The sequence below is a fragment of the Rhinolophus sinicus genome, linkage group LG15, assembly GCF_036562045.2.
Source record: "Rhinolophus sinicus isolate RSC01 linkage group LG15, ASM3656204v1, whole genome shotgun sequence".
In the NCBI taxonomy this organism is placed as follows: Eukaryota; Metazoa; Chordata; class Mammalia; order Chiroptera; family Rhinolophidae; genus Rhinolophus; species Rhinolophus sinicus.
In genome coordinates this window covers 9,547,114-9,573,712 of record NC_133764.1, presented here as the reverse complement: position 1 = coordinate 9,573,712, position 26,599 = coordinate 9,547,114, and the positions used below count along the sequence as shown (strand labels likewise).

The 26,599-nt window shown below is 44.9% G+C and overlaps 1 protein-coding gene across 5 annotated transcripts in view; it reads left to right on the top strand.

Moving 5' to 3' along the window:
• NTN1 (netrin 1) overlaps window positions 1–26,599 on the top strand; it is a 196,876-nt gene that overhangs the window by 9,493 nt on the left and 160,784 nt on the right. The window contains exons 1-2 of one of the 5 annotated variants that reach the window (XM_074319331.1): window positions 4,630–4,648; window positions 6,073–7,154. In XM_074319331.1, the coding sequence (XP_074175432.1) occupies window positions 6,137–7,154 (1,018 nt within the window). In that variant the 5' untranslated portion in view covers window positions 4,630–4,648; window positions 6,073–6,136. The other 4 variants (XM_074319333.1, XM_074319332.1, XM_019755249.2 and 1 more) reach the window with 4 other exon arrangements.

Here is a 26,599-nt window from a genome sequence, read left to right as displayed (position 1 = left end):
TCACTGATAGTTTACCTGCCTACATGCTTACCCCACAGCCTTACCCCACGCACACTGCAGCGCCCTTCAGTGGGGCTGCTCTTCTCCCACACCACACATACCAATGCCCTCATGAGGGGACTGTTGTCTTCCTCAGTCCCCAACGTGCCTTCCATCTTCATTAAAAACAACAACAGAACCCTGCTCCTTAAAGGCCAGAACCACCCAAGCTCTTCTACCGCCCACATCTCATCCTTGGAATCTCCTCTCCATCTAGGTCACTCCCCTTTCTTTGAAGACACCAGCACGGGTTCAGTTTTCATCTCTGCCCCAAGCCCTGATGCTGCTCCCGAGTGTCTTTAGTACCCAGGGGGACAGACTGTTGGGTACCTTGACCTCCTTATCTCCAGTCACCTTCAGCGCTGCTTCCCAGCAGACACCCCCCTCTTGCCCTCAGTGGGCCGTGTCATCACCCAAAGCTGTTCCACTCCTGGACTCCTCAATTCAGACATCTGGTTTTGGACCACAGTCCCCTTAGTTATTCCCCACCACACCTCTTCTTCTATTTTCCTGAATCTGTTAGACCATCTCTGTCTGACAGAACTTTCGCTGCTGATGGAAACGTTCTTTATTGGTGCTATCCAAATCATGGGCAATTGTGAAAGTGAGCTTTACATTTTATTTAATTTTAATTCATTCAAGTTGAAATTGAAATAGCTACATGTGGCTACTAGCTATTGTAGTGAACAGCAGAGGTCGAGACCCCTGGCCTCTCTCTTCCCTCTTCTGGCCATGCCCTTCATTTCCTTCTGTCTTTCGCTTTGTCTTCATGGCCCATCACATCAGCCACCCTCTTCCCCTTGTCCTCCTGTCCCACCTCCTGGAACAAACCCTCAATTCTAGATTAATCCAATTGTTCTGCTTTCTCTAGGTCTACACAGGGGGCTGCTGAACACTGCTGGGGCGGGGAGTCCAGTGACTTCGCTGGTTTGCATTCTTTCTCATAGATAATCGCCAACTTCAATAGGACCTTTATCTGCCCAGCAAACATTATCCTCTTTTCTGTAATGATCTCATCAAACCTTCTCCACTGTCCCAAAGCTTCAATGCTCTCACCTGTTCCCTCACTCTCAGCAGGTGGTGTCACTTCCTATTCCACTGAAACAAGGTAAGCTTTCAGACCACCTGACCACCAATTTTACAAAGCTGGTTTTATCTGTCTTCAACCTTCTCCTGCTGCTCCTTCCTATCAACATGTTTAAATAGCCTTATCTTATAAACAACAATAAAAAATCCCAATCTTCCCTCAATCCCATGCCACCTCCCTGCTATCACCCTATCTCTTTCCTACCACTTGTTTTCACACTTCTTGAAAGTTGTCTACACTCCCTATCTCCACTTTCTCACCTCTCATTCACTCCATAACCTGAGGCAGTCTGGCTTCTGTCCCCACCACCCTTTGACCACTGCCAGTCAAGGTCACCAATGGCTTCCTTGCAGTTCAATCCAAAGGACTCCTTTCAGATCTTATCTTGACCTTGAAGGCATGTGACAGTGCTCACTGCCCCTCCTTCCTTGAAACTCGCCTGTTGGTTTCTAGGACGCCGGAGTCTCCTGTTTTCCTCCTCCTATTCTGGCGACTTCTGAGTTTTCTTGAATCTGCCACATTCACCTCTTTCTAGGGTGATCCTCGGGCTTCAGGTAAGGCTGGGTGCCAAGAATGGCAGCTTCCCCTCCCAACACATTCCTTGAAGAAACACGTGGGAATTTACTTTCTCACCCAAGAGCCACACTGTTGTGTTTTGAACTCCACTTTGCATCATGGATCCCGCTGCTTAGAGCCTGACATGCCTTTGCGGGTGTGTATTTATAACCCCCACTTTGAGATGCTTTCACAACACTTGGACATCTGGTTTTTTCATTTGTCCCCTCAAAAGGCAGTATGTTTTAGGAAGGGACACTGACAAATTAGAGGGCATTGGGAGTCTGCAGAGTAGTCAGAAAATAATGTCCTACGAGAAATCTTTAAAAAAACCGGGAACATTTTGTCTAGAAAATACAAAACTGAGGGATGATAAGGAGCTGATTTCAAAACTTTGGAGAGGCAGAACCTTTGTCTGGGCTGCTGTGTCGGATTGGAATTGGACCGACTGGGAGGTAGGTAGGTTTGAATGGAGGTAGAAAAGTTCTATTGTGTCCAGAATGTTCCAGACCTCCAAGATACGAGGTGAGACAGTCCTGTCCACCAGGAACTACTAAAGAAGATAAGCTTCGGCCTAAGTGACCACAATAAAAATTAAAAGCGCCTCCGCCCCCAACTCCCCTCAGCTCAGCTGGCAATGTAAAATAGCTGTATCCACAAAGGGCAATTTCAAACTTGCTGCCATGCAAGATCCATCAAAAGCTCTGTGGACAGAAACAGCAGCAGCAGGAGGAAGGCTTGGAAAGCACCCACTGATCCAGTCTTGCATGTACCTCAACATAGACCCAAGAGGGCTGGGTGGTGAGTGGGGTACCCTGATTTGCCTCTTTCAGCCCCCTCCTTGTCAGCGTGTCTTTTCCTGTGTTTTGGTGTGATGCCATCGGCTGGTATCGTGGGCCATCCCAGAAACCACTGCACACAGCTAGCTCTCTGCTGTGACTGTTAAGGGGATGTTGCCAAGGGTTTTTGCTCGTTACTTCACACTGTGTTCCCTTTATGAGGCCCCCCAGGAGAAATTCCTGTCTGATTTTAGTACCAGAAATAGTTGTAATTCTCTTGAGTAATAGGTCTGTTTTCATCTCGTGGACACTGGGAATTGTGTAACTGACATGGTCTCCTTTTCACTTAGGCTTCAGGAAAGCTCTAGGGACAAATCTGTGACCCACCCACAGGAGGTGAATAGGGCATTCCTGGGTGCATTTTAGCTTTATTCCCATCTCTATTTGGTCTTCCCTCTTGGTTTTCCTTTCTTCTCTTAGCTTTCCCTCTTATTTTACTATACAAAATTGAGAACACACGAGAAAAAAAAATCACCTCTAATCTCACAATCCAGAGATAACCACAATTAACAATATTGTCTGTATACATACTTTTTGAAAAAAAAAAATATCTGTGCATAGCGTTTTTTGGGGTATAGTGTTTTGTAATTTGCTTTTTTCATTTTATAAGTTGATTAATTACATGTATTTATGAAATAAATTTAAATTTTTATAAAGATCTAGCAATTTAATACTAAGAACTAACATTTCTGCATCCACTTACTCTGTGCCTGGCTTTATGTATATTTACATATACATATGTGTGAAAGTATATTCATGTAGATTATATAACATGCATATTACAAGCTCTAATATTGATATGTGTTAACTCATTTGATGCTCACAAGCCTATGAGGTAGGTATTATTGTACCTCTTTTACAAATGCGGAAAACAAGGCACAGAAAGATGCAAAACTTGCCAGCATCACACTCTGGCTCCAAAGCATGTCCTTCTAACTGCTATGCTGCCTTACATATCATTGGGATTTCACTTTCCACCGTGGTTAAACATTTCATTTATCTCCTTTCACCTCACTTTCTAATTTATTAATATGTTATCTTGCCATGTTTTAAGCACCCTTGTAAGTCACCTGAAATCCTCTCTGCCACAGGTAAGGCACAAATAACTAGTGTAGAGAGTGGTGATGGCACAAGAAGGCAGAGCTAAAAGCACTGCCCCAGGGAGAGGATGGCTCCAGGCTGTACTGCAATGGAATGGATTTATTTCCTTGGGCTGTGGGGAACTCCCATGCCTGGAAGAGCTGGCTTGGGGGCTGTCTCTCACAGAGGCCGAGAAAGGCGTTCTTCCAAGGAGAGTGAGCTGGGCCAGATGAACCTAGGCCCTTTCTCAGAGTCTCAGAGTTAATGAAAATGCCAATAAGACAAAATGAGGCACTGGATGGAGCTAATGCAGCAAGTCAGCCGTTGGGCCAGAAACAGTACCGTGGGCTTTCAATCCAGACCTATTCCTAGTACAAATAAATCAACAGAAATTTAGTTCCAAACTTTCAGTCCAGTGCATTCTTTCCCCCAAAGCTCTTTGCAAGTTGGTCAAAGGATGCTGTCACTGTCCTCAGTCCTTTTGTTAAGGTGGCAGAGAATGAGGCAAGAAGGAGAAGCCTGGGTGGCCCCCAGAATGCTCCGTGAGACTATAAGTGGGCGGGAATATCCATTTGACAAATGTGAGGAGAGGAAGGAGCCCAGGTTTCTATTCCTGATTTGATGTTTGCTAGCTGGGAGATCTTGGGCAAGTTTCTTTACCTCCCGAGACCTCAGGCTCATCTGCAAAAAGGAGTTAATAACCTGCTTTGCAAAGTTGTGGGGCTCCCATGAGATAGAATAGGGCACAGCACCCTTAAAGAAGTGAGCCAGGAGGAAGGACCTATCAGCCTGCCCCAGGGATCTGGGGAGGGCTGGGCTTCCCCCAGCCTGAGGCTCTGCAGACTTGTCTGGGAGGGGCGTTGGCCAGTGCCCAGGTGCTGTCCGGCTTCTTTCTCCTTTAGCCTCCTGTCCACCACAGCTTTCCCGGCATGAAAGGAGCCGCGTTTCCGACAGATAGGCCCAAGCGCGCACTGACAACTGCGGAGGGAAGGGGGACCCAGAGGAGCCGCCCCTTCTCGCCAGACCCGCGGGGCTTCGGGCAGGAGGGGTGAGAAGGCAGAGGTTACATCCTCCTCCCCTTCCTCATGACCCAGGGCTGTTTGCCCACAGGGGCACGGTCCTGTACGCGGTGCCACCGGGGCCATCAGGCTGGGTTAGAGGAAGGCCCGACCTCCGCGCAGCAAAGAAAACAAACACAGATGTGTTTGGTTGGGATCAGGAGGGAGAAAATCGTCCCCTCCCCCCCGCGTGCGCGCTCCCCGAGACTTGGGGCAGGCGGAAACCTGCGGGGCTCTCCGGGCGGCGCGGGGCCGGGGAGAGGCTGACAGTCCCCCGCCGGCCCCTCCTCCCTCCATGGGGTGCGCGCGGGCCCAGCCCCCTCTCCGGGGTTTCCCCGGGCGCTCTTCTCGCTTTCTCTTTGTCTCTGCTTCTCTATCTCGGGCTCCCCGGTTCCCACCCGCTTGCGCTCTCGCTCTCTCCGTGTCCCGGGCTGGTTCCCTTTAACTTTCTTCTTTCCCGGGGTGAAAACTTTGCTCGCGAGCGGGCGGCTTCTCGCCGACGTTATTGGCCGGCGCCCCGCCCGGCGGCCCCGCCCCCCCGCCCCCGCGCTCCCCTCCGCCCCCCACTCCCGGAGCTAGTGGCGGCGGCGGCGGCGGCGGCGGTGGCGGCGGCGGCGGCGGCGGCGGCAGAGCCCTCGGGGGCGTGCGTGCGTGTGTGTGAGTGCGCGCCAGCGAGCGTGAGTGTGTGTGCGCCCCGGGCGCGGGCTGGGCAGCACTGCGACCGCGGCGGTAGCAGCGGGAGCCGGGCGGCCGCGTAGTCACTCGGGCGAGAGGGGCGGCGGCGGCTGCCGGGCCAGGGCTGGGGCTGGGGCAGCGGCGGCCGCGCCGGGCATGGAGCTGGCAAGCCGGCGCTGAAGCAGGACGCGCCTGCTAGCAGCGAGCGAGAGGCTCTCGCCGTCCCGCGTGCGGGCTCCCCGGCCGGGGCTGGGCAAACTTTTCTTTCTCTTTTGCCCTTTCCAGAGGTAAAGTCCTGAACGCGGAATCTCCGGCGGGGACGCTATCGGGGGCAGAGGAGAGGGACCCCAGGCTGCGGGAGGAAGGGGCGCGGGGCGTGTGGGGTTGGAGGACCCGGTGCTTTCCTGCACCGGCGACTTGGTGTGCTAGGCGGGCTGGCTGCGGACGGGTAGGCGGGCGCGGGCATGCCCTTAGGGCGGCGTGGAGGCGGTGGTGGCTGGGATGTCGAGCGTTGGTCCGCGGTCCCGGCTTGCAGCTTGGTCGGGAAGAAGCGCGGGCAGTGCGGGCTTGGGGGCCCCATGATTCGCCTGCCCCGGGACTCTGGGGAGTGAGGCGGGCAGTCAGCTGCCGGGTTGGTGTTGGGAAAGCGGAGGGTGCGCCCGCGCCCCCGCTCTCCGCCCCGCCGGGGGGTGGAGGGCGCGGGGTTTGCTGGCTGAGCGCAGCTCCCCTCTCTCCGCAGGCGCCTTCTGCGGCGGGCGGACCGACTCCTCGGCGCGGCGGGGCCGGGGCAAGCTGGACGCAGCATGATGCGCGCAGTGTGGGAGGCGCTGGCGGCGCTGGCGGCGGTGGCTTGCCTGGTGGGCGCGGTGCGCGGCGGACCCGGGCTCAGTATGTTCGCGGGCCAGGCGGCGCAGCCGGACCCCTGCACGGACGAGAACGGCCACCCGCGCCGCTGCATCCCTGACTTTGTCAACGCGGCCTTCGGCAAGGACGTGCGCGTGTCCAGTACCTGCGGCCGGCCCCCGGCGCGCTACTGCGTGGTGAGCGAGCGCGGCGAGGAGCGGCTGCGCTCCTGCCACCTCTGCAACTCGTCGGACCCCAAGAAGGCGCATCCACCCGCCTTCCTCACCGATCTCAACAACCCGCACAACCTGACGTGCTGGCAGTCGGAGAACTACCTGCAGTTTCCGCACAACGTCACGCTCACGCTGTCGCTCGGCAAGAAGTTCGAGGTGACGTACGTGAGCCTGCAGTTCTGCTCGCCACGGCCCGAGTCCATGGCCATCTACAAGTCCATGGACTACGGGCGCACGTGGGTGCCCTTCCAGTTCTACTCCACTCAATGCCGCAAGATGTACAACCGGCCGCACCGCGCGCCCATCACTAAGCAGAACGAGCAAGAGGCCGTGTGCACCGACTCGCACACTGACATGCGTCCGCTCTCGGGCGGCCTCATCGCCTTCAGCACGCTGGACGGGCGGCCCTCGGCTCACGACTTCGACAACTCACCGGTGCTTCAGGACTGGGTAACGGCCACCGACATCCGCGTGGCCTTCAGCCGCCTTCACACGTTCGGCGACGAGAACGAGGACGACTCGGAGCTGGCGCGCGACTCGTACTTCTACGCGGTGTCGGACCTGCAGGTGGGCGGCCGCTGCAAGTGCAATGGCCACGCTGCCCGCTGCGTGCGCGACCGCGACGATAGCCTGGTGTGCGACTGCAGGCACAACACGGCGGGTCCCGAGTGCGACCGCTGCAAGCCCTTCCACTACGACCGGCCCTGGCAGCGCGCCACCGCCCGCGAGGCCAACGAGTGCGTGGGTGAGTGGGGCGCCGCGGGGATGCGGGAGGCGGGCGGGGACGCGGTCAGCTTCTCCCGGGCCTCGCAGCTACGGGTTCTCCGGTGCGCGGGCTGTGGCTGCACCCGAGTATCATCCGCTGAGGGAATGGTGGGAGGTGCGTTCCGGGATATCCTGGACCCGGGAGGGCAGAGAGCAGGTCCACTCGCTTGCGTGGCGCTGGAGGTGGACGCTCGGGTTTGCTCCCAGTGCGCACTGCAAAGCCAAGAAACGGGAAATGCTGCGGGGAGAGGGTTTCGCAGAAATTTTGCCGACTTGTCCCCCTAACCCCGGATCCAAATGCAAACACTCATTGCCTTCCCCTCAGTTTGGCGGGACCCTGGGATTCACCCCTCACCCCTTTCCTAGGGCTGCTGCTGGGCGCGCTGTTGGGGACCCCGGCCCGGTTCCCGGGAAGTTCCAGCCCCACCACCACAAATCCCTTGGGAGATGGCAAAAGGATTTGCAGTTAGGGGCCAGTTCGGTACCTCACGAGTATCATTCCTGTGCCCTTCATTTGTCTTTTATGGTTTGAAAAAAAGTTGTTTTTTTCTTTTAGATAGCGCGTTTGTGTTAGCAAAAGAATGATGTGATTTAAATTAATTACTATCTACAGATTGCAAAGGAGAGTTCAGTAATTATTTGAAACCAATTCAATCCTGGTCCAAAAAAGAAGTATACCAGATTTTTTTGTTAGTGTCAGGCTTTGGTGAAATTAAACAGTTTTGAATTAACTAAGGGTCCAGATTCTCGCCTTTTAATGGGGTTTAAGTTCCTGAAAGAGAAATCTGACAAAACCGGCACTGGTGAATATGTTGGCTCAGAAATGAGGCTTAAAAAAGGGATATGTTCTGTTTCTGAATTGTACAACTTTGCTGCTGTAGAAACTCTCAGGCATCAGTTTCGGGGGTGGGGGGTGACGGAGAAAAGGAGGGGGAGGGTAGTAAGACAATACTTTACTTTTCCAGTATGAGATGTAAATTTCCAAATCCCTCATTTTTTTTTAATGAAAGTTATTTAGATCATGAAGTGCCATTTGGTGTGCACTCTTTTGTGAACAGATGGATTTTTTTCCTTTCCACCCCCAACCCCCCCAAATAGCCACTGTGAGTCTCTTCAGTTGCTTCACCCTCTGAGGCACATTGCAAAGTTTGCTGGTCCCCACAAACACACGTTTTGAGGTCTGGTTCTGATTAATTGTGTCATGTTGTTGTCGAATAGTTTGTGCCTCATGACTGCGGATGCAGACTTTTGAGCAAGCGAATGGAAAACATGTCTTGGAGAGCAGGGTGGGCACTGAGGCCCAGTCAAGCGTCCTGGTCTGCAGAGGGCTGTGCCTCCTGTTGCATGGCCGGGCCTCCATTTTTCAGTCAATGTGTCCGCCCGCTTTAGCAGACGGAATTGTTCTTCCTCCTCCTCTAAGGGACAGAACTGATTGCCAGTTTGAAGAGACTTTTCAGGATTGCGCAGTGAGATAGTAGTTACACCCGGGCTTAGTGTTCTTTGAGAATAAAATTCCTTTGATCTGCTGAATTCCTTCAGAAATGGTGGTTTTTCCCATCTCTTCCTTTCCCCCTTTCCTCTTTTCTTCCTTTTGTGCGTAAAAACCCTGTATTGACATTCCAAGGGCCTCCCAGGGTTTTGCTATCAGTTTTAGTTTCTATGTGCATGTGAAAGATACCTTCAAATTGTCACCAGCAGGGTCTAATTGGACAAATACAAGTGAATAATACATTGAGGCAAATAAACTGGATGTTGTGGTAACATTTTACTGGTTTGAAGATTTCTCTTAGCGTTAGTATTTTTCAGATACACCAGCCACCCCTGTCTCTCCCTGACACTTTGGATGTGGAGGCATAGCCCGCATTTGCTATAACAATGGCCATACACTTGAAATAACCTCTATAGCTTAGGATTTCGTATTTTGACTAAAGCACTAACTATGTGCACAAATTGGATTGACCATTTTTTAAAAGCCAAATTGAGCAATCAACATATTAACTAATGTAATTAGTAAGCCTTTTTGCTCAAGAAGTTTAATTAGGCCTAATAAGTACATAATCTACATGACAAATAATCGGCTATTTTCTGGTTTTTACTGAAGTTATTTTAATTCTCAGTAGTTAAAGTATCTTTAAGTCTTGCCAATTATTCAGTCATCTTATAAAAACAAGCCAATTCAACTATGTTAAAAAGTTATTTAGTTTCCTTTTTGAATAGATTTTCTGATACCTTGTAGATACAGCCGGGAAAGTCATGTTTAAGTTCCCATAAAGTCTTAATTAAAGTCTTAGTGATTTTTCCATCATTCTGTGAAAGAGAAAGCCAGCAAGGACAATTTAAAAGTGATTTACAATTAAAGGTCGAGCTTTTTATGAAAAGGTCCTGTAGTGGAGATATGTGAACGAATTAGTATTTGACAGGTGTTCTGAGACACTACAGAGCAGTGTGCTAAGAAAAAGCATTAATAAATCCTTCAAACCCTAACTGTTGTACTATCAGCAGCTCAGATTTTTTCCCCTCCAACGTAATCCCATCTTGTGAATCTCACACTGTTGACATATAAAGTCAAGCTACCCAGATTATTTACAACTACGGCAAAGTAGAGAAGTATATATTTTCTTATTCCAAAAAATCAGTCTTGATAAAAAGTGAAGCATTGTCACTGTGCTGTTCTGGTTTTGCCTTTATAAAACAACAAGACAATTTATAATCAACTAAAATGGCAGCTTTCCCCAGGTTAACCACCTCCAACCCTAAAACTTTTAAAGAAAACTTTGATATTATCATTTGACTAAATGATTCTTTTACGTAGGGCCAAGGTACTTTCGGATTACTGAGAAATGCATATATCCTATAGGTCTTCTTTGGTCAAGCTTTCTTTTTGGTGTTGTTTCAAGGTTGAGTTCTCTATGGAATAAATGTGAACTTTTGTAAAGCCCAATTTTATTATACGTGCAATTTTGGATTTCTTCCGGAAAAAAGAAAACCCCCAAAACCTCTCAAAACAATATGAAAGACAAGACTGTGTATAACGTTACAACCTCGACAGCTCTCAGTGGAATAACTAAATACTTTCTTCCGCTCATATGTATCAGCAATGTTCACATGCTTTTCTACACATGTGCACTTATAATCATGGTGTAAAGAAGCACTTACATGCATAGTGGGGGTGGGGTATGTGTACATTGAAGGGAAAATACATGAACAATTTTAAACCACCTGGGTTGCTAGGCCATTTTTGCCTTCCTTCCTTCCTTCCTTCCTTTCTTTTTTCTTTCTTTCAGCATCTGAAGACCATATTGTGTTTCATAAATTATTGACATCAGTTTTAATCAGTGTCCCCCTGACGTCGGAGCTGTGTTAGTATTTAGTGCCTGAAGAAGCATGCTGTTTAATCTTACTGTGGGGATGTCAGCATGAACCCGACTGGTTTGTGACAGGGTGAGCTTATGAAAACTCGTTTTGCGACTCACTCTATGGCTTTGCATTGCCCAGCTGAAACCCAAAACCCACACAAAAGACGTCTCTGCAAGATGAGCACCATGCTGGGCTGGCCGCCTATGGTCATGGGTACCTGCAACATAATGCTCGTAATTGTTTAAACGTGGCTTTGGGAGGGGGTTCCTCATGCTGTAAATGGCTCTGGTGTTTGGGCCCACCATCATCCCCAGGAAGAGAGGGAGGTTATATTGATGATGTTGCCATGAGACATCTAATGCCCTGCTAAAGACTCTAGCAAAATCAGAAGGCTAACATTATTTGCTGCCTAGTCCAGAGCCTGGCACATCGCTGTAGCTCAGTGAATGTTTTTATAGTCATAGTAATTATTATAATTATTGTCATTATGACGATTAACTCTCGAGTGCTAATTTTTTGCCATGCACTCACATTAATTTAGTCATTTAATCATGGTGACTATGCTAATAATAGGCACTATTATTATTTCTATTTTACAGATGAGGAAACCATAACCTAGAGACATTAAATGGTTTACCCAAAGCCTACTAGCTATTAGGACGACATGCCTGTACAGCTAGTAAGTGGCAGAGCTGGGACTCCAGCCTGATGTTTATGCTTTGTTTTATTGCATCCTCTGTACTGCCTCCCCATAGGATGGATGGATGGATGAACGGCAGTTACATATCCATGTATAGGAGAAAAGTTGGAACAACCTGTTACTTCTTGTTAGAACTGCAGGTGATTTCCATCTCATATTATGTTATATAATACTATCTTATATTACATTACATTTATTCTATTCATACTTGCCTAAATATGAAATTATATATAAGAAGTTTTGCTTCATTTTGGCCATCAGGCCTAGTGGGAGCTGGGAGTTAGGAATATAAGTGAAGAGTGTTCAAAGACTTCCTTGTGGGGTCTCAGCACCCACAGGTGTTGTTAACGACCAAGTCTTTCTTGATTCCAGGGACTGTGATCTCTCTCAAAGGTGGTAGACTAGAGCTCGTAATCAGAAAATCCTCTTTAAGGACGCCTTCTGAAGATCGTCCTTAATAAGGCCTTCTCCTTTCTCCTTAGTACCCAGAATCCCATTGCTTCTCTGGAACATACTGAAAAATTTCTTGGCAGTGTTGTTACTAAAGAGAGGAGTTTAATGGCATATACTTGTCACTGACGTGGTGCTAGTAGGGGCAGCTAATGTGTGTCAGCAGCACAGGGCTGTCAGTTATCTCTGTTGGCCCCATGGCAGCGGGAGGGAACGTCTTGCTGCGGTCGTCACTGGCATCTGGTGGGCAGGGAGGCTAGTCTCTACGCTCCCCAGAGAAGAGAGACAGAGTCGTGTCAGGGCAAACCTTGGGGGGCCGGTCTCTGCATTTCCAGGCTCTGCCGAGCTCTCCTTTGGCCCTGCCCAGACTTCTTTCTGACCTCCTCCTCCTCCTCCTACAGAAAAATGAGATCCTCGGAAAAGTATTTGAGACGTTATGTCCAGAGAAAATACTGGAAAGGCAGTGGGTTGAAATTCAAATGTTCCCTGGAAGGAATCCCCTCATTTTCTGCTCACAGCTGGTATCGATATTTCCTTCTTGAGATGAGTTGTGCTTTTCATTAAGTAAATTTTTTGTCTTGGGATTAAACCAACATTGTATTCTTAATAGACTTTTATGTTTACACTTCAAAAGTCCACTGGGTTGGTATTCGCGTTATCTTGATGGCTTGTATGGTGTCTGCTATGCACACTGGCCTCACCAAAATAAATGGCTCTCTAGGGAACTGGATTATAAAACAACCTTATCTGTCATGCACAAGCGCAGATATTTTGTGAGCCAGTATTTTCTTCTTCCTTTATAGAGGTGATAATCTTACCTTGGGTTTCTGCAGTGCTTTTCATTAGAGGGAGACTGAAGGTGTAGGAAGGCTTTTGAAATGCTCAGGTTTTCAGCCTAATACTTGCAAAGAGGCCTGCAGCATTTTGCCTGTCATCTGGAAAGACACATATGAGCCGTTGTGGTCTCCATAGCCTCGAAAGGTGTGGCATTGGTTTGGGTGGCCGGGGAACTGCAGAGTTTAGAATGTCAGTCCAAGGTGGTTGTCAGGTTGCATTCTGAAAACAGACCACAAACCCCTACTAAATGCCAGGCATTGTACTGGGTGCTTTATGTGCGCTTTGCTTCCATTAATCAGATTGCCACAAGGAACCGAAACTTTGCAAAAACAGATGTCCCTGCCACCAAAGGGCAATTTTTACACAAACTGATCTAAGTGTGGACAGGTCTGCAGGGTACATCTTGGCTTATTCAGTGACGCCACTGTGTACACAGAGAGGAGGGCGTATTAGCAGTGCTTGTTTTGAAGGCTGGTCACATAAAAGCCATGTCCTATTACAACCAGCTCCAAGGCACGGTTGTTCTGAAATAAGTGAGCTGCCTGGGACAGTCCTCTAGACACAGGTCTCTTTGCCTCTGTACTGCCTGCTGTCCTGAGGTTTGACTTGTATAGCACAACATAGTGAGTTCAGTATTGTTGTATTCCCCATTCTTATTTCAAAAATGTATCTCTATTGTAAACTCAGAATTGGATTTTAATCTGCCTTTGAAACATTGTATAATTCATGTGAAACACCCCTCCCCCCACCCCCACACACACATCGGAAGGCAGAGGCCCATTTCAGTTGTCAGTCCTCTGCCTATAATGTTCCCTTCCCATCCCCAGCTCCTGGGAGACATTAGCTAGGTGTGTATTCAGCCCTGGCTACGTTATCTTGTGCTGGTTCTGCCCTCTGACAGAGAGAAGGGACTGTGGCCCTATGATGGATGAGATGCAGAATGCCTCTACTTTGAGCTTTTTCCTTCCAACACTTAATGTAAGCGGGCATTTTCCCGCCAAATCGCGTCGTAACGCAGGGCTTTTTTGACATTTTCTTGCCAAAATTAGACTTTCCGTAAAATATTCATATCTTTCGATCTATTTGATATTTTTCTATGAAACTTTCAGTGTTTTAGTTTAAAAAGAGGTCTCTATTTATTTACTTTGCAAAATTTTTGCCGGTTCCAACTAGAGGCGATATGACGAGTTTACTCGTTTCCCACAAACAATGTGTTAAGTTCCTGCCCCCAGCCTCCTTTGCAATGGACATTTCTATCAGAGGCATCTGATGGCACTCAGAGAACAAGGGAAGATGTCATCCGAGGGGACAGGTGTGGAGGATTGCTTCCAAGGAATGGAGCAGTGTGCTCTGCCTTTACCTATGTTAGGGTCATCCCTGGACGTCACTGACCCTTCTGCCATCAGGATTAGTATAGTAGCTACAGTTAAGTTGAAATGAATTCATGTTGCAGTACATTTATGTATATATATAAAAAAAAAGACGCAGAAGAAAGATGTCTCTGTAGGTATGGTGGACTTCCAAGTTTCTTTTCAGAGGTCAAAGAAAATCTGTTGGGTGAGAACCTTGAAAAGCAGAAAGTAACAGCCTGGTTCATTACGTCAACTGATAACTAAAGAATCTTTCCAACTCAGCTAGTGCCTGGAGGGAGATGCTGGAAATCTCTCTCTGTGGAGGATTCAGGCCAGCCTAAGTGAGGTCTGAGCCCTCTTTCAGGTGGCTGAGTTTTAGCTGGGGGCCCATCCGAGTTCCTTTCTGGCTAGTGCTATTGCTAGATTTTCTAGATTTTCCTCCAGTCCTTTTCTGCCTACAGATGAGAGATTATTGGTTGTTGTCCAATTTTCACACATTCCAGAAGCTCCACACCGAAGTCAGACAACCTGTAGGACTACAGGGACCTTTGAAGGAGCTGGATTTGAATAATTGAGTCCTGTGTAACAAGGAAATGAGATATCTGTTTTAGTTTCCTGGGGGCCTATTTGTTGTGCTATATTCCATATTTGAGGTCCCAAAGTGATGGACACTTCCTGCCTGCCTGATTACCAGTGTCAGTGCTTATTTCATCTGTTCCTGCTTGGAGTGGCCGTGGTGAGTGTCTAGCAAATGTACCACCACTGTCCCATTCTGAACCCAGGGCAGACAGTGCTACTCAATCACAGCACTCTTTTTTCCTAAGTCCAGAAATGGTCTTAGGGTATTAGAATCCTTCTCAATATAATAACCAGGGCAGCCATTACTACTTAGAATAGCCTAAGAGATGAAAGCCGTATGCTATTTTCCGTCTCAGAAGACCTTTCCTCGCTGCCCCACCCTGCAGACAAAGAAGTACCCTGTGGGGCAGCTGGATGGCTCAGTTGGTTAGAGCACGAGCTCTGAACAACACGGTTGCTGGTTCGATTCCCACATGGGTCAGTGAGCTGCGCCCTCCACAACTTGATTGAAGAACAACGACTTGGAGCTGTTCCCCAATATTCCAAAATTAAAAAAAAAAAAGGAAGTATCCTGTAAGTGGACATTTCTGGAGTGTTCAGTGGTCAGGTGGCTCTTGACTGGGATGTAAAGAGGAGTGAAGTGGATACCCTACCTGCAGATGAAATACACTCTCACTGGGGAGGCTGTGCATGTGGAAAGGTGAATACTTGTACACTTGCACTAATTGTAAACATGGGAGGGCCCCCAATGTGAGGAACTTTGCCAAATGTTGTGGACACTGGGAGGTGCTGAGGGTCATGAAGCAGGTTTCGGATTTGGCTCCTGTATCATGGAAGGATTAGAGTTTCGTCCAGTTCACTTTTCTCTCCTGCATTTGGTCTATCATGGTGTTTTTGTTGTTTTCTTCCATGTCAAGATTTTTTAGAAACTACAGTTCCCTGAAATGAGTGGTCTTTCTAGGGGTGTCAGCTCTGAAGTTCTCCAGGCAGGTCCTCTGGACTGGGAGAGCTCCAGAACTGACTCAGGTTTTGGGGCAAAAGCTCACCACTGCCCCGAAACGTGAAGGAAATTACACTGCAACCTGGGTCAGCCCCCCCCCGCCCCTGTGGGCCCTGCCTGGGTTGGGGTGTAATTCTTCCCACCGGAGAAGTTGGACCCTTGACCCCAAACCACATCTTTGTGGCCCTGAGAGACGAGGGCTCTTCACAGGCTACTTCCCTCAGTGCTCTGCTTACATCTGGGCCGGTGTGCAGAAAATGCTGAACAATAACAGTCCCAACCCCAGCATGAAAAAGGAAACACATTGTGTTTACAGATACAGAATTTGGCATCTGAAACATGAAAGTACCTTTGGGTTGGGCGCCTCAGGGCAGGGCTGTTGGACATTGGCCTCCCTGCTCTGAGTCCTGAAGCCAACTTGTTTCCTCTGCCTAAAGCCAGACCTCAGAGGTGGGCAGGTTCCTCTCAGCCAACTCTTTATTCCCAGACCCAGCCCTGTCTCACTTCATGGCTCAGACCTGGAGAGAATTCACGGTGAGAAAGTGTTCGGCCTTCCCAGCTGCCACAAGGGAGGAAATTGCTCCTCACTCCAACCCACAGAAATCAATCCTTTTTAAACCACATTTTCTGGTAGACTTGCCATCATGATACCCAGAAATGCTAGGGAAGAATGGACTGGGCATTCCCCTGTATTTTTCATCGTAGTTTATTGCTGGAACCAGGAATCGAGAGCTGGGTTTTTTGTTGTTGTTTTTGTTGTTTGTTTTTTTAACCAAAGGTCTCTGCAGAAGAACATCCAGTGAAAGTGAAAAGCAAGTTCAAATTTTCCTGATTTGTAGAAAATATTTAGTTCTAAAATCAAGATCAGAGAGCACCGCATTTTATCTAATAACATATGAAATGCCAGGATGCATGTATTAGGGATTATGGTTGAGCTTCTCTCTACCTTCTCTCTACCTTCAGAGGTTAAGTCCATTCTACCTGCAGTGTAAGCTTGGGCACGTTATTTGGCTCTGTGGGCTTTCAATGTCTTAGTGTCTTGGCGGCTCCGCTGAAGACCATGTTGGTATGTGAGGAAGGATGGGGAGGGAGAAGCTGTCATGTTTTGTCATGGAGGGGGTTCAGAGGGGCCCTAGGAAGGACCCCCAGAGGCAAAGTGTTCATCTTAGACTTTGGACTTCACCTTTCCACAAGCACAACACATTTCTGTAGCTCTTACTGTTGCCATGCTGTGTTCTAAACACTTTGCAAACATACCTCATTTACTCCTCATAATGGCCTTATGAGGTGGGTTCTGTTATTATTATTAAGTAAACTTCTCTACTGAAGTATAACATACACGTGGAAAAGCACATGAGTCATAAGTAAGCAGCTCAAAGACTTCTCATCATGTGACCTTACCTGAATAACCAGCACCCACATCAAGAACATACCAGCACCTCACAAGCTGCTCTGTGCCCCCTTCCAGTCAATGTATGGCCCCCCTACCTGCCATACATTGGTTTTGAACTTTATGTAAATGAATTGTATTCTGGACTCAGTAGTACATTTGTGGTATTTATCCATGGATAGTTGTAGTTTTATTAATTCTCATTGCTTTATTATTATTTTTTATTTGGGAATATTGGGGGGCCCATCAGCTCCAAGTTGTTGTCCTTCAATGTACTTATGGAGGGCGCAGCTCACTGGCCCATGTGGGAATCGAACCGGCAACCCTGTTGTTCAGAGCTCGCGCTCTAACCAACCGCGCCATCCAGCCGCTCTAGTTCTCATTGCTTTTTATAGTGATCTATGATATACATATATACATTTATTTATCTGATTCATTTATGGTGGGCATTTGGGTTGTTTCCAGATTTTAGCTATTAAAAATAATGCTGCTGCGACTATCCTCGTTCATGTCTCTGGATGCACATATGGATGCACTTCTGCTGGGTGTGTGTCTAGAAGTGGAATCACTGGGTCCTTGGGTAGGTATTTGTTCAGCTGTAGTAGATAGCAGTTATACATTGGTTGTACATTTTGTAGAAAGTTTTGTACACCATTTTACAGATGAAGAAATCGGGGCACACAGAGGATACAGAACTTGCCCAAGGTCACATGGCTAGCTAGCAAGTGGTGGAGTTGGAATTAAAATCTAAGTGGTGTGGCTCCGGAGTCTTGCTTTTCAACCACTGTGCCTTGTTGCCTCTTGTCTTTACTCTGTACATACCCTGTCAAGGAAAACTGTTAATACTGGGGATCAGAGGTGACTTTAGGTAAGTCCCTTTACTTTTCTGGGCCTCATTTTTCTCTTCCGTAAAATGAGGGGTTGGGCCACAAAGACCATCTTTAGCTCCCATCTTCTGTGTTCCAGTGGAATACACCTTCTTCCTGAGGACTTTTCTAATCTACATTACCCATTCCCCTCCAATACCATCTCAACTGGAAGTAGCTCTACAACTTGAGTGATGTATTTCCTACCCTCTCCATTCCATTGGGGTTCTCTCAAAAAACTGCTCAGGCTCTGATTGGGGGACCTCACTTAGGCTTGCCCTCCAAAACTACCAGGAATTTCCCCACCTCTCAGTCACCAGTGCTGCCATTTGGGGAGGGCCAGACATGGGACCTGTTCCTTCTTTGCCCTCTGGCATATCTGGCTAGCCAGTCTTTTCTCTTCAAATCATGTGTGTTCAGCTGGATGAATGTTCCCAAAGTCCACTCATCTGTGTAACTAGCTCAGCCATCAAGAAATAAAACATTTCCACAGGGCCTTCTTATGTCCTTTTCTCACTATAACTACCATCTTGACTTCTAACACCATGGATTTCGTTTTACTGGTTCTTAAACTTCACGTAAATGAAATCATAGTGTACGATCTCTTCAATACCTGTCTTTTGCCCAGCATTGTTACCTTGTAAAGAATCTTAAACATAACTTATCCTATAGTTCTTTTTAGTGTGACGGATGATCTTAATTTCTGTGGGGGACTGATCCTTCTGCTTGTTTTGTCTGCTGATTTTTGCTCATGGTGAATGATTTCCTTGTGTGCTTTGTACTATCTGACTATGCGCTTATCATTACTTGGGATTTTGTAGAAATCCCACTGGTCTTAGTTCTGGAAATGTTCCTATCAAGTGATTTTGCCAAACATCCTAGAATGATCATTGTCTTGGGACTGATTTTTCCATTAATTAATCACCTTGGAAATTCCTGTATCACATGAGGAGAATGCCTTTTGCCTCTGATCTCTAGCAGGTCTGAGGTTTAATTTTTCCTATTGAAGACTTTTTTTCCCTTTACTCAAGAGTTTTGGGTAGAGACAAACTTTTGCTGTCACCTTAGGTTGATGGACAAAGATTTTTCGTCCCCTTGTCACTTAGGGTACATTTGGAAGGTCCAGGCTTTTTTGCCACCTGGATTACTGCTAGTTTTCTAATTGGTCTCCCTGCCTATACCCTTGTCCTTCAACCCCACAGTCTGTTCTTCCTGGTAGTTCGGTCTGTCCAGATATTCAGATGGATGACTTTCTCAGCTCCTTCAAGTCTTTGATCAGTTGTCATTTCTCAGTGTAGCCTGCCTTGACTATCCTAGTTAATATCCTTGAACAGCTTCCTTATATCTGTCTGTCTGTCTGTCTGTCTGTCTGTCTACCTACCTATCTATCTCTAGCCCTCCCTCTCTCCCTCCCTCTCTCTCACACACACCACATATACACACACGCACACTCCTGATCACCTTTATCTTGCTCTACCAGTATTTTCTCTCCCCCCCATAACACTTACCACCTTCTAACATACTATTTAATTTACCTATGTCTATTAACATCCTCCCATTTGTTCCATTCTAACACTTGTCAGGATGTAAGTTTATGTAAGGGCAGGAATCTGATCTGTTTTGTTTACAGGAGGCCTGGCATATAGTAGATGCTCATGAAATACCTGATAAAGGAAAGAATGCAGGGTCTTATTTCTCACTCCTGGCACCATCTTATGTCTGTGGGTGGGTACTAAAACCCAAGCCTATAGCCGTTACGGCCTATTTCCACATCTAATAACCAATATTTCTTTCCTCTTGTCTCCTCCCTCCCTACTCATTCATACTTCATGATCACCATGGCCTCAATGTTTCTTTTAATATTTTGGCTTTCATAGTCTTAGTTCCTTTAGTATCTGGGGTCCTTTTATTTCTTGTGTGAGCTGCTACACATTAAATATTAATATTTTTAAAGTTACATTTATCTAGTATTTATGGATGTTGGCAGTGGTAGAGATTCTGCATTAGCTCTGTCTCCGTTGTTGCCAGAACTCAGAGTCATATATTTTAATCTTTCATCCATCTGGAATTAATTGTCATATATGGTGTGAGGTAAGGATCTTCATTTTTTAATCAAAGATTTAGCCAGTTATTCAATGACAATTATTAAAAAAAATAATTCTCACTGATTTGAGATGCCACGTTTATTAAGTACTTAAGTATTATGTAAACTTGGATCTATTTTCTGGATTTTCCATTTTGTTTCCCTGATCTATTTTCCTGCCATTTCATATCTATTTGGATAGTGTATTTCAAAAGCTGGTAGGCTCAGTATTTACTCATTTATTCATTTTCATTGTTTTTTTTTCCCCAGTTAATCTCATTGCTATTTTTATTTATTTATACATAGGCTATAGATGAATTTGTCAAGTTTCAATACAAATACCATTGGTAATGTAATGGCAATATTGTTAAAATAAACTTGGTGATCATTGATAATCTTACACTTTTTAGATTGTAACTATCAATACAACTGTTGTACTTAACGATTTGAATATTTAAGTGTTTCTACTAGGGTTGTTAGGATATCAAAAGGATAGAATGTAAGTCTGGATAAAAATCACAAATTGTGTGTTTCTCTTTGGTTCTTCCAGATAAAATATAAAAACAAGTCTTATTGAGGTATAATTGAAGTTCAGTAAATTGCACATATTTAAAGAGTGTTATTTGGTAAGTTTGACCTGTGTATACCTATGACACCATCACCACAATAAAGATAAAGAACATACCATTATCCCAAAATGTTTTCTAATGCTCCTTGACAGTTCCTCCCACATCTGCTCTTTTCCACCGTTGTACTTTCTGTCATGTTATATTAGTTTGCCATTTCTAGATTTTTATATAAATGGAATCATATAGTATATGTTCTTTTTTTGTCTGGTTTCTTTCAGTCTGCATGATTAGTTAGACATTCATTCATGATGTTATGTGCATGAATAGTTCACTCTATTTTATTTCTGGTAGTAGTCCATTGTATGGCTGTATCACAGTTTATCTATTCATCTGCCAATGGACGTTTAGGTTGGTTCCAGTTCTTGGCGATTACAGATAAAGCAGCTATGAACATTCCTAAACATGTTTTTACATGGACATATGCTTTCATCTCTCTTGGGTCAATACTTAGGAGTGGAATGACTGATGATGTGGTAGGTCTATGTTTAACTTTTTAAGAAACGGCCAAACTGTTTTCCAAAGTGGTTGTATCATTTTACATTCATACTAACAGTGGATAAGAGTTCCAGTTTTCCCAATTCCATTCCCTCACCAGCATTTGATAAAGTCAGTCTTTTTAATTTTAGCCGTTTCAATAGGTATGCAGTAAGTACCTTTACAATGTTAAGTCTTACAAGCCAGAAGCATTGAACATTTCCATTTATTCATTTATTATATCTTCTTTTATAGAGTATGTAAGTTTGTTTAGATTAGCCTCACACTTAAAAAATTATTTTTATGTATTTATAATTTTGATTACTATTCTGAAATTTTGATTACTATTTTTCTTCTCATTTTGTTGCTGACATGTAGGAAAGCTGTTGATTTTTATGTAACTTTTATAACCAACAACTGTACTTAACTCTTTTAAAATTAGTTCTCAAAGTGTTTCAGTTAATTCTCTTTTTCTTGGACTTTTTCATGTTCAGCTATAATTCACAAATCATGAATATTTTAGCTCTTCTTTTCCAATACTTGTACTTTTATTATTATCTTACTACATTGGATAGAACTTCCATATAATAATGGTAAGATAAACCCTTGTGTTGATCCTGACTTGAGTGAGAATGTTCTAGAGTCTCATCATTATGTTGTTGGTTACTAGTTTCAGATAGATACTCTTTATTGTGCTCAGTGAAGTGATGTCTATTACTGGTTTAGCTGGCAGTTTGCTCTTTTTGTTGCTATTGTTGATTTAAATCATGAATATGTGGAATGTTCTGTCAAGATGGTATAGTAGGTAAATACTGTGCTTGCCTCCTCTCATGACTACATCAAAATTACAACCAAACTACAGAACAGCTATCAAGAATCACCTGAAGTCTAGCTGAACAGAAGACCTATATCTAAGGATATACAGAAGAAGCCACATGGAAACTGGTAGGAGGGGCAGAGACATGGAAGGGGCTGGTCCCCATACCTGTATGTCATGGTTAAAAATCGGGAGGGACATCTCAGCAGTGCAGGACCCCATGAGGAGTGAAGGGCCCTACACCAGGCTTAGCAGCTCAAAGTTCCAGTGCCAGGGAGAGAAGTCTCCATAACTTCTGGCTGTGAAAACCAGCCGATATTTTGGCCAGTGAGGGTGGCAGAGTCCCAGGCGATCCTCTTAAAGGGCCTGCACACATACTTACTCACTGATAGGCTCACTCACACTGAGCTCCAGCACTGGAGCAGCAGCTTGAAAGCGGCAGGGACATAAGGGGAGGAACTGCATTGTCTGGCTTCAGGGTGACTGCTGGAGGGGAAGCTTTCTTCCAGACAGAAGTGCTGACAGAGGCCATTGTTCCTTTGTTGAGCCCTGCCTGCTCCCAGTATGCAGATGCAGGTGACCGCCATATCCGAGTCTCCTTCAATCTGGCTAAGACTGTTTGCCCCACCCTGGTGATTCCCTGACACCCACCCCACCCAACTTGTGGGCTCATGCAAGTAGTTTTCAGTGGCTTTTCCATATAAACTAGTGCTGCAGACTTTCCTAAAATTTCTCAAAGGCTCACAAATCCCAATCAAGCATCCTCTGGCCTCAGCATGCCCTGTATCTTGTGCTGAGCAGCCCCAAGCCCAGCACTAGCGGCAGCCAGCCTTGATTCTTAGCTTAACCTCTCCCAGGCACCTCCAGCCCAGTGCAGGTAGAAGACATTTGCAGATTGCTTTGGGGATCATACCAAGCGGCCCTGGGCATGGCACAGGTGGAGGCTGAACTTGGCCTGTGGTAGGACTCCTCTTAGGAGGCCCTGGGACTTGTGTGCCTGGTGGCTGGCTTTTAGTTTGCCGGAGCACCACCCAGCTGCCTCTGGGCAGGAACCAGAGCCCTGCTAAAGTGAGTCCTGCTCTGTAGGGTCAGCCGCTGCACAAGAACTCCTCCACAGTAGTCACTACCAGTCCTTAAACCCAATCGACCTGAGGGTCAATCCCTCCCATTGATGTGCCAAGATCAACCAAGACTCAACTACAACAGGAGAGCACACACAAACCATTTTAGGGATACACCTGAAGCACCCTGTTCAGGTCACCAGAGAGACTGTGCTACTGGGCGCCACAGGACCCCTACTACATAAAGCCACTCTACCAAGACTGGGAAACATAGCAGCTCTACCTAATACATAGAAACCAGCACAGGGAGGCAGCCAAAATGAGGAGACAAAGAATCAGGTCCTAAATAAAAGAACAGAACAAAGCTCCAGGAAAAGAACTAAACAAAGTGGAGACAAGTATCTACCAGATGCAGAGTTCAGAACACTGGCTATAAGGATGCTCAATGATCTCAGTGAAAACTTCAACACAGAGATAGGAAACACAAAAATGGAGATAGAAAACATAAAAGAGAACAAGTCAGAAATGAAGAATGTAGTAATTGAAATAGAGACTATATTAGAGGGAATCAACAGTAGATTAGATGAAGTAGAAAACCGAATCAGCGATTTGGAAAATAAGGTAGCAGAAAACACCCAATCAGAACAGCAGAAAGAAAAAAGAACCTCCCACAAATGAGGATAGTTTAAAGGGCCTTGGGACAACATCAAGCATACCAACATTCGCATTATTGGGATTCCAGAAGGAGAAGAGAGTGAGCAGGAATTGAAAACCTATTTGAAGAAATAATGATAGAAAACTTCCCTAACCTGGCAAAGGAAACAGACATACAAGCCCAGGAAGTGCAGAGTCCCAAACAAGATGAACCCCAAAAGGCCCACACCAAGACACATCATAATTAAAATGCCAAAGGTTAAAGACAAAGAGAGAATCTTAAAAGCAGCAAGAGAAAAGCAGTTCATTACCTACAGGGGCACTCCCATAAGACTATTGACTGATTTCTCAACAGAAACTTTGCAGGTTAGAATGGGTTGGTAGGAAATATTCAACGTGATGAAAAGCAAGGACCTACAACTAAAATTAATCTACCCAGCAAAGCTATCATTTAGAATCAGAGGGCAGATAAAGGGCTTCTCAGACAAGAAAAAACTAAAGGAGTTCATCACCAGCAAACAAGTATTACAAGAAATGTTAAAGGGACTTCTTTAAAAAGAAAGAAAAAAAGATCAAAATATGAATAATAAAGTAGCAATAACTACATATCTATCAATTACTTTCAATGTAATTGAATTAAATGTTCCAATCAAAAGATAGGGTTGCTGAATGGAAAAGAAAACCCTTACATATGCTGCCTGCAAGAGACTCACTTCAGCTTGAAAGGCACATACAGACTGCAAGTAAAAGGATGTTTCATGAAAATGGAAACAAATAAACAAAGCTGAGGTAGCAATACTTATACCAGACAAAATGGACTTTTAAACAAAGGCTATAACAAGAGACAAAGAAGAACCCACTAATACCATTTCTGGGTATTTATCTGAAGAAACCCAAAACACTGCTTCTAAGGGACATGTGCATCCATTGTTCATCGCAGCATTATTGCAGTTGTCAAGATATGGAGGCAATCTGAGTGCCCATCAACAAATGAATGGGTAAAGCAGTGATACACACACACACACACACACACACACAGAGGAATATAACTCAGCCATAAAAAAAGAATGAAATCTTGCCCTCTGCAACAATATGGGTAAACCTAGGGGGTATTACGCTGAGTGGAGTATGTCAGACAGAGAAAGATGAATGCCGTATTATTTTATTTATATGTGGAATCTAAAGAACAAGATAAATGAACAAAAAAAACAGAAACAAACTCACAGATACAGAGAACATTTTGATGGTTGCCTGGTGGGAGGATGGTTGTGGGGGTGAAAAGGGGGAAGGGATTAAAAAGTATAAATTGACAAGACAAACAAATGAGAAACAGAAACTCATAGACACAGACAATGGTTTGGTGGTTGCCAGAGGGTAAGGGGGGTGGGGGGTGGGGGGTGGGAGATGAGGGTAAGGGGGATCGAATATATGGTGATGGAAGGAGAACTGACTCTGGGTGATGAACACACAATGGGATTTATAGGTGATGTAATGCAGAATTGTACACCTGAAATTTATGTAATTTTACTAACAATTGTCACCCCAATAAATTTAATAAAATTAAAAAAAAAGTATAAATTGGTATTACAAAATAGTTATGGGGATGTAAAATATAGCATAAGGACTATAGTCAATAATATTGTACTAACTATGTATGATGTCAGATGGGTACTAGATTTATCGAGGTGACCACCTCCCAAGTTACATAAATGTCTAATCACTATGTTGTATGCCTGAAACTAATATAATATTGTACGTCAAGTGTAATAGGAAAACTATTATTAAAAGATATATGGAACGTTAATCCCTTCTATATCAGTCAAAATGATCATACAGTACGTCTGCTTTGACTGTTAATGTAATGAATTACATTAATTGATTTCCTAATTTTTTAATAGTTTTATTGAAACATAGTTCACATACCATATAATTTACCCATTTAAAGTGTGCAATTCAGTGGTTTCTAATATGTTTAGAATGGTACAACATCACTAAAATTAATCCTGGAACATTTTTCTCGTCTCCAAAAGAAGTCTTGTACGAGAACTCAATAGTAGTCACTTCTCATTCACTCCTTTGTACCACCACGCAAGCTCTAGGCAACCACTAATCTATTTAATCTCTATGGATTTGCCTATTATGGACATTTTATATAAATAGAATCATACAGTATGTGGCCTTTTGTGACTGACTTCTTTCAATTAGCTTAATGTTTTTATGGTTCACCCGTATTGTAGCACGTGTCAGTATTTCATTTTTTGTATGGCTGAATAATATTCCATTGTATGAATATGCCACATTTTATGTATGTATTCATCAGTTGATGGACATTTTCTACTTTTTGGCTATTATTAATAATGCTCCTGTAGAAATTGATGTACAGTTTTTTGTGTGGATATGAATTTTTATTTTTTTTGGATTTATACCTAGGAGTAGAATTATGGGTCACATGCTAACTCTGTGTTTAACCTTTTGAAGAACTGCCAGACTGTTTTCCAGCACAGCTGCACCTTTTTGCATTCCCACCAGCAACATATGAGGATTCCAGTTTCTCCATATCTTCATCAATAATTCTTCTCTGTCTTTTTGATTATAGTTATTCCAGTGGGTGCGAAGTGGTATCTCATTGTGGTTTTGTAAGTCCAAAGTATCCTAACATTCTTGGAAGAAAGTATTTGGTGATATATTATTTTTTGCTAATATTTATTTTTTACTTTTTATATCTGTTTAAAAGTGAGATTTGTCTGAACTTTTTTCTTTCTGTTCATATTGCCTTTTGTATCAGGGCTGTTCTAACCTTATAAAATGAAGTGAGAAGTTACTATTCTTTTCTGTGGTCTGGAATAATTTAAGTAGCATGAGAAATATCTGTTCCTTGAAGATTTGCTCGAATTAGCCCATCTGGGCCCTGTGCCATTTTTGAAAGTAGTTATTTGATAACCATTTCAATTTCTTCCATGCTTGTATGTTTATGCAGGAATTTTTCAACTGCTTTTTGAGTCAAATCTGGTAATTTCTCTTCCAAGAAAATAATCATTTACCCAGATTTTCATTTTTTAAGCATTGTTGTATATAGTAACCACTAAAAACATGTTTAAAAATTTCCATATGTGGCCCTATCACTTTTATAATTTTTAATACTGAATATTTATTCTCACTCTCTCTTTGCATAGGTT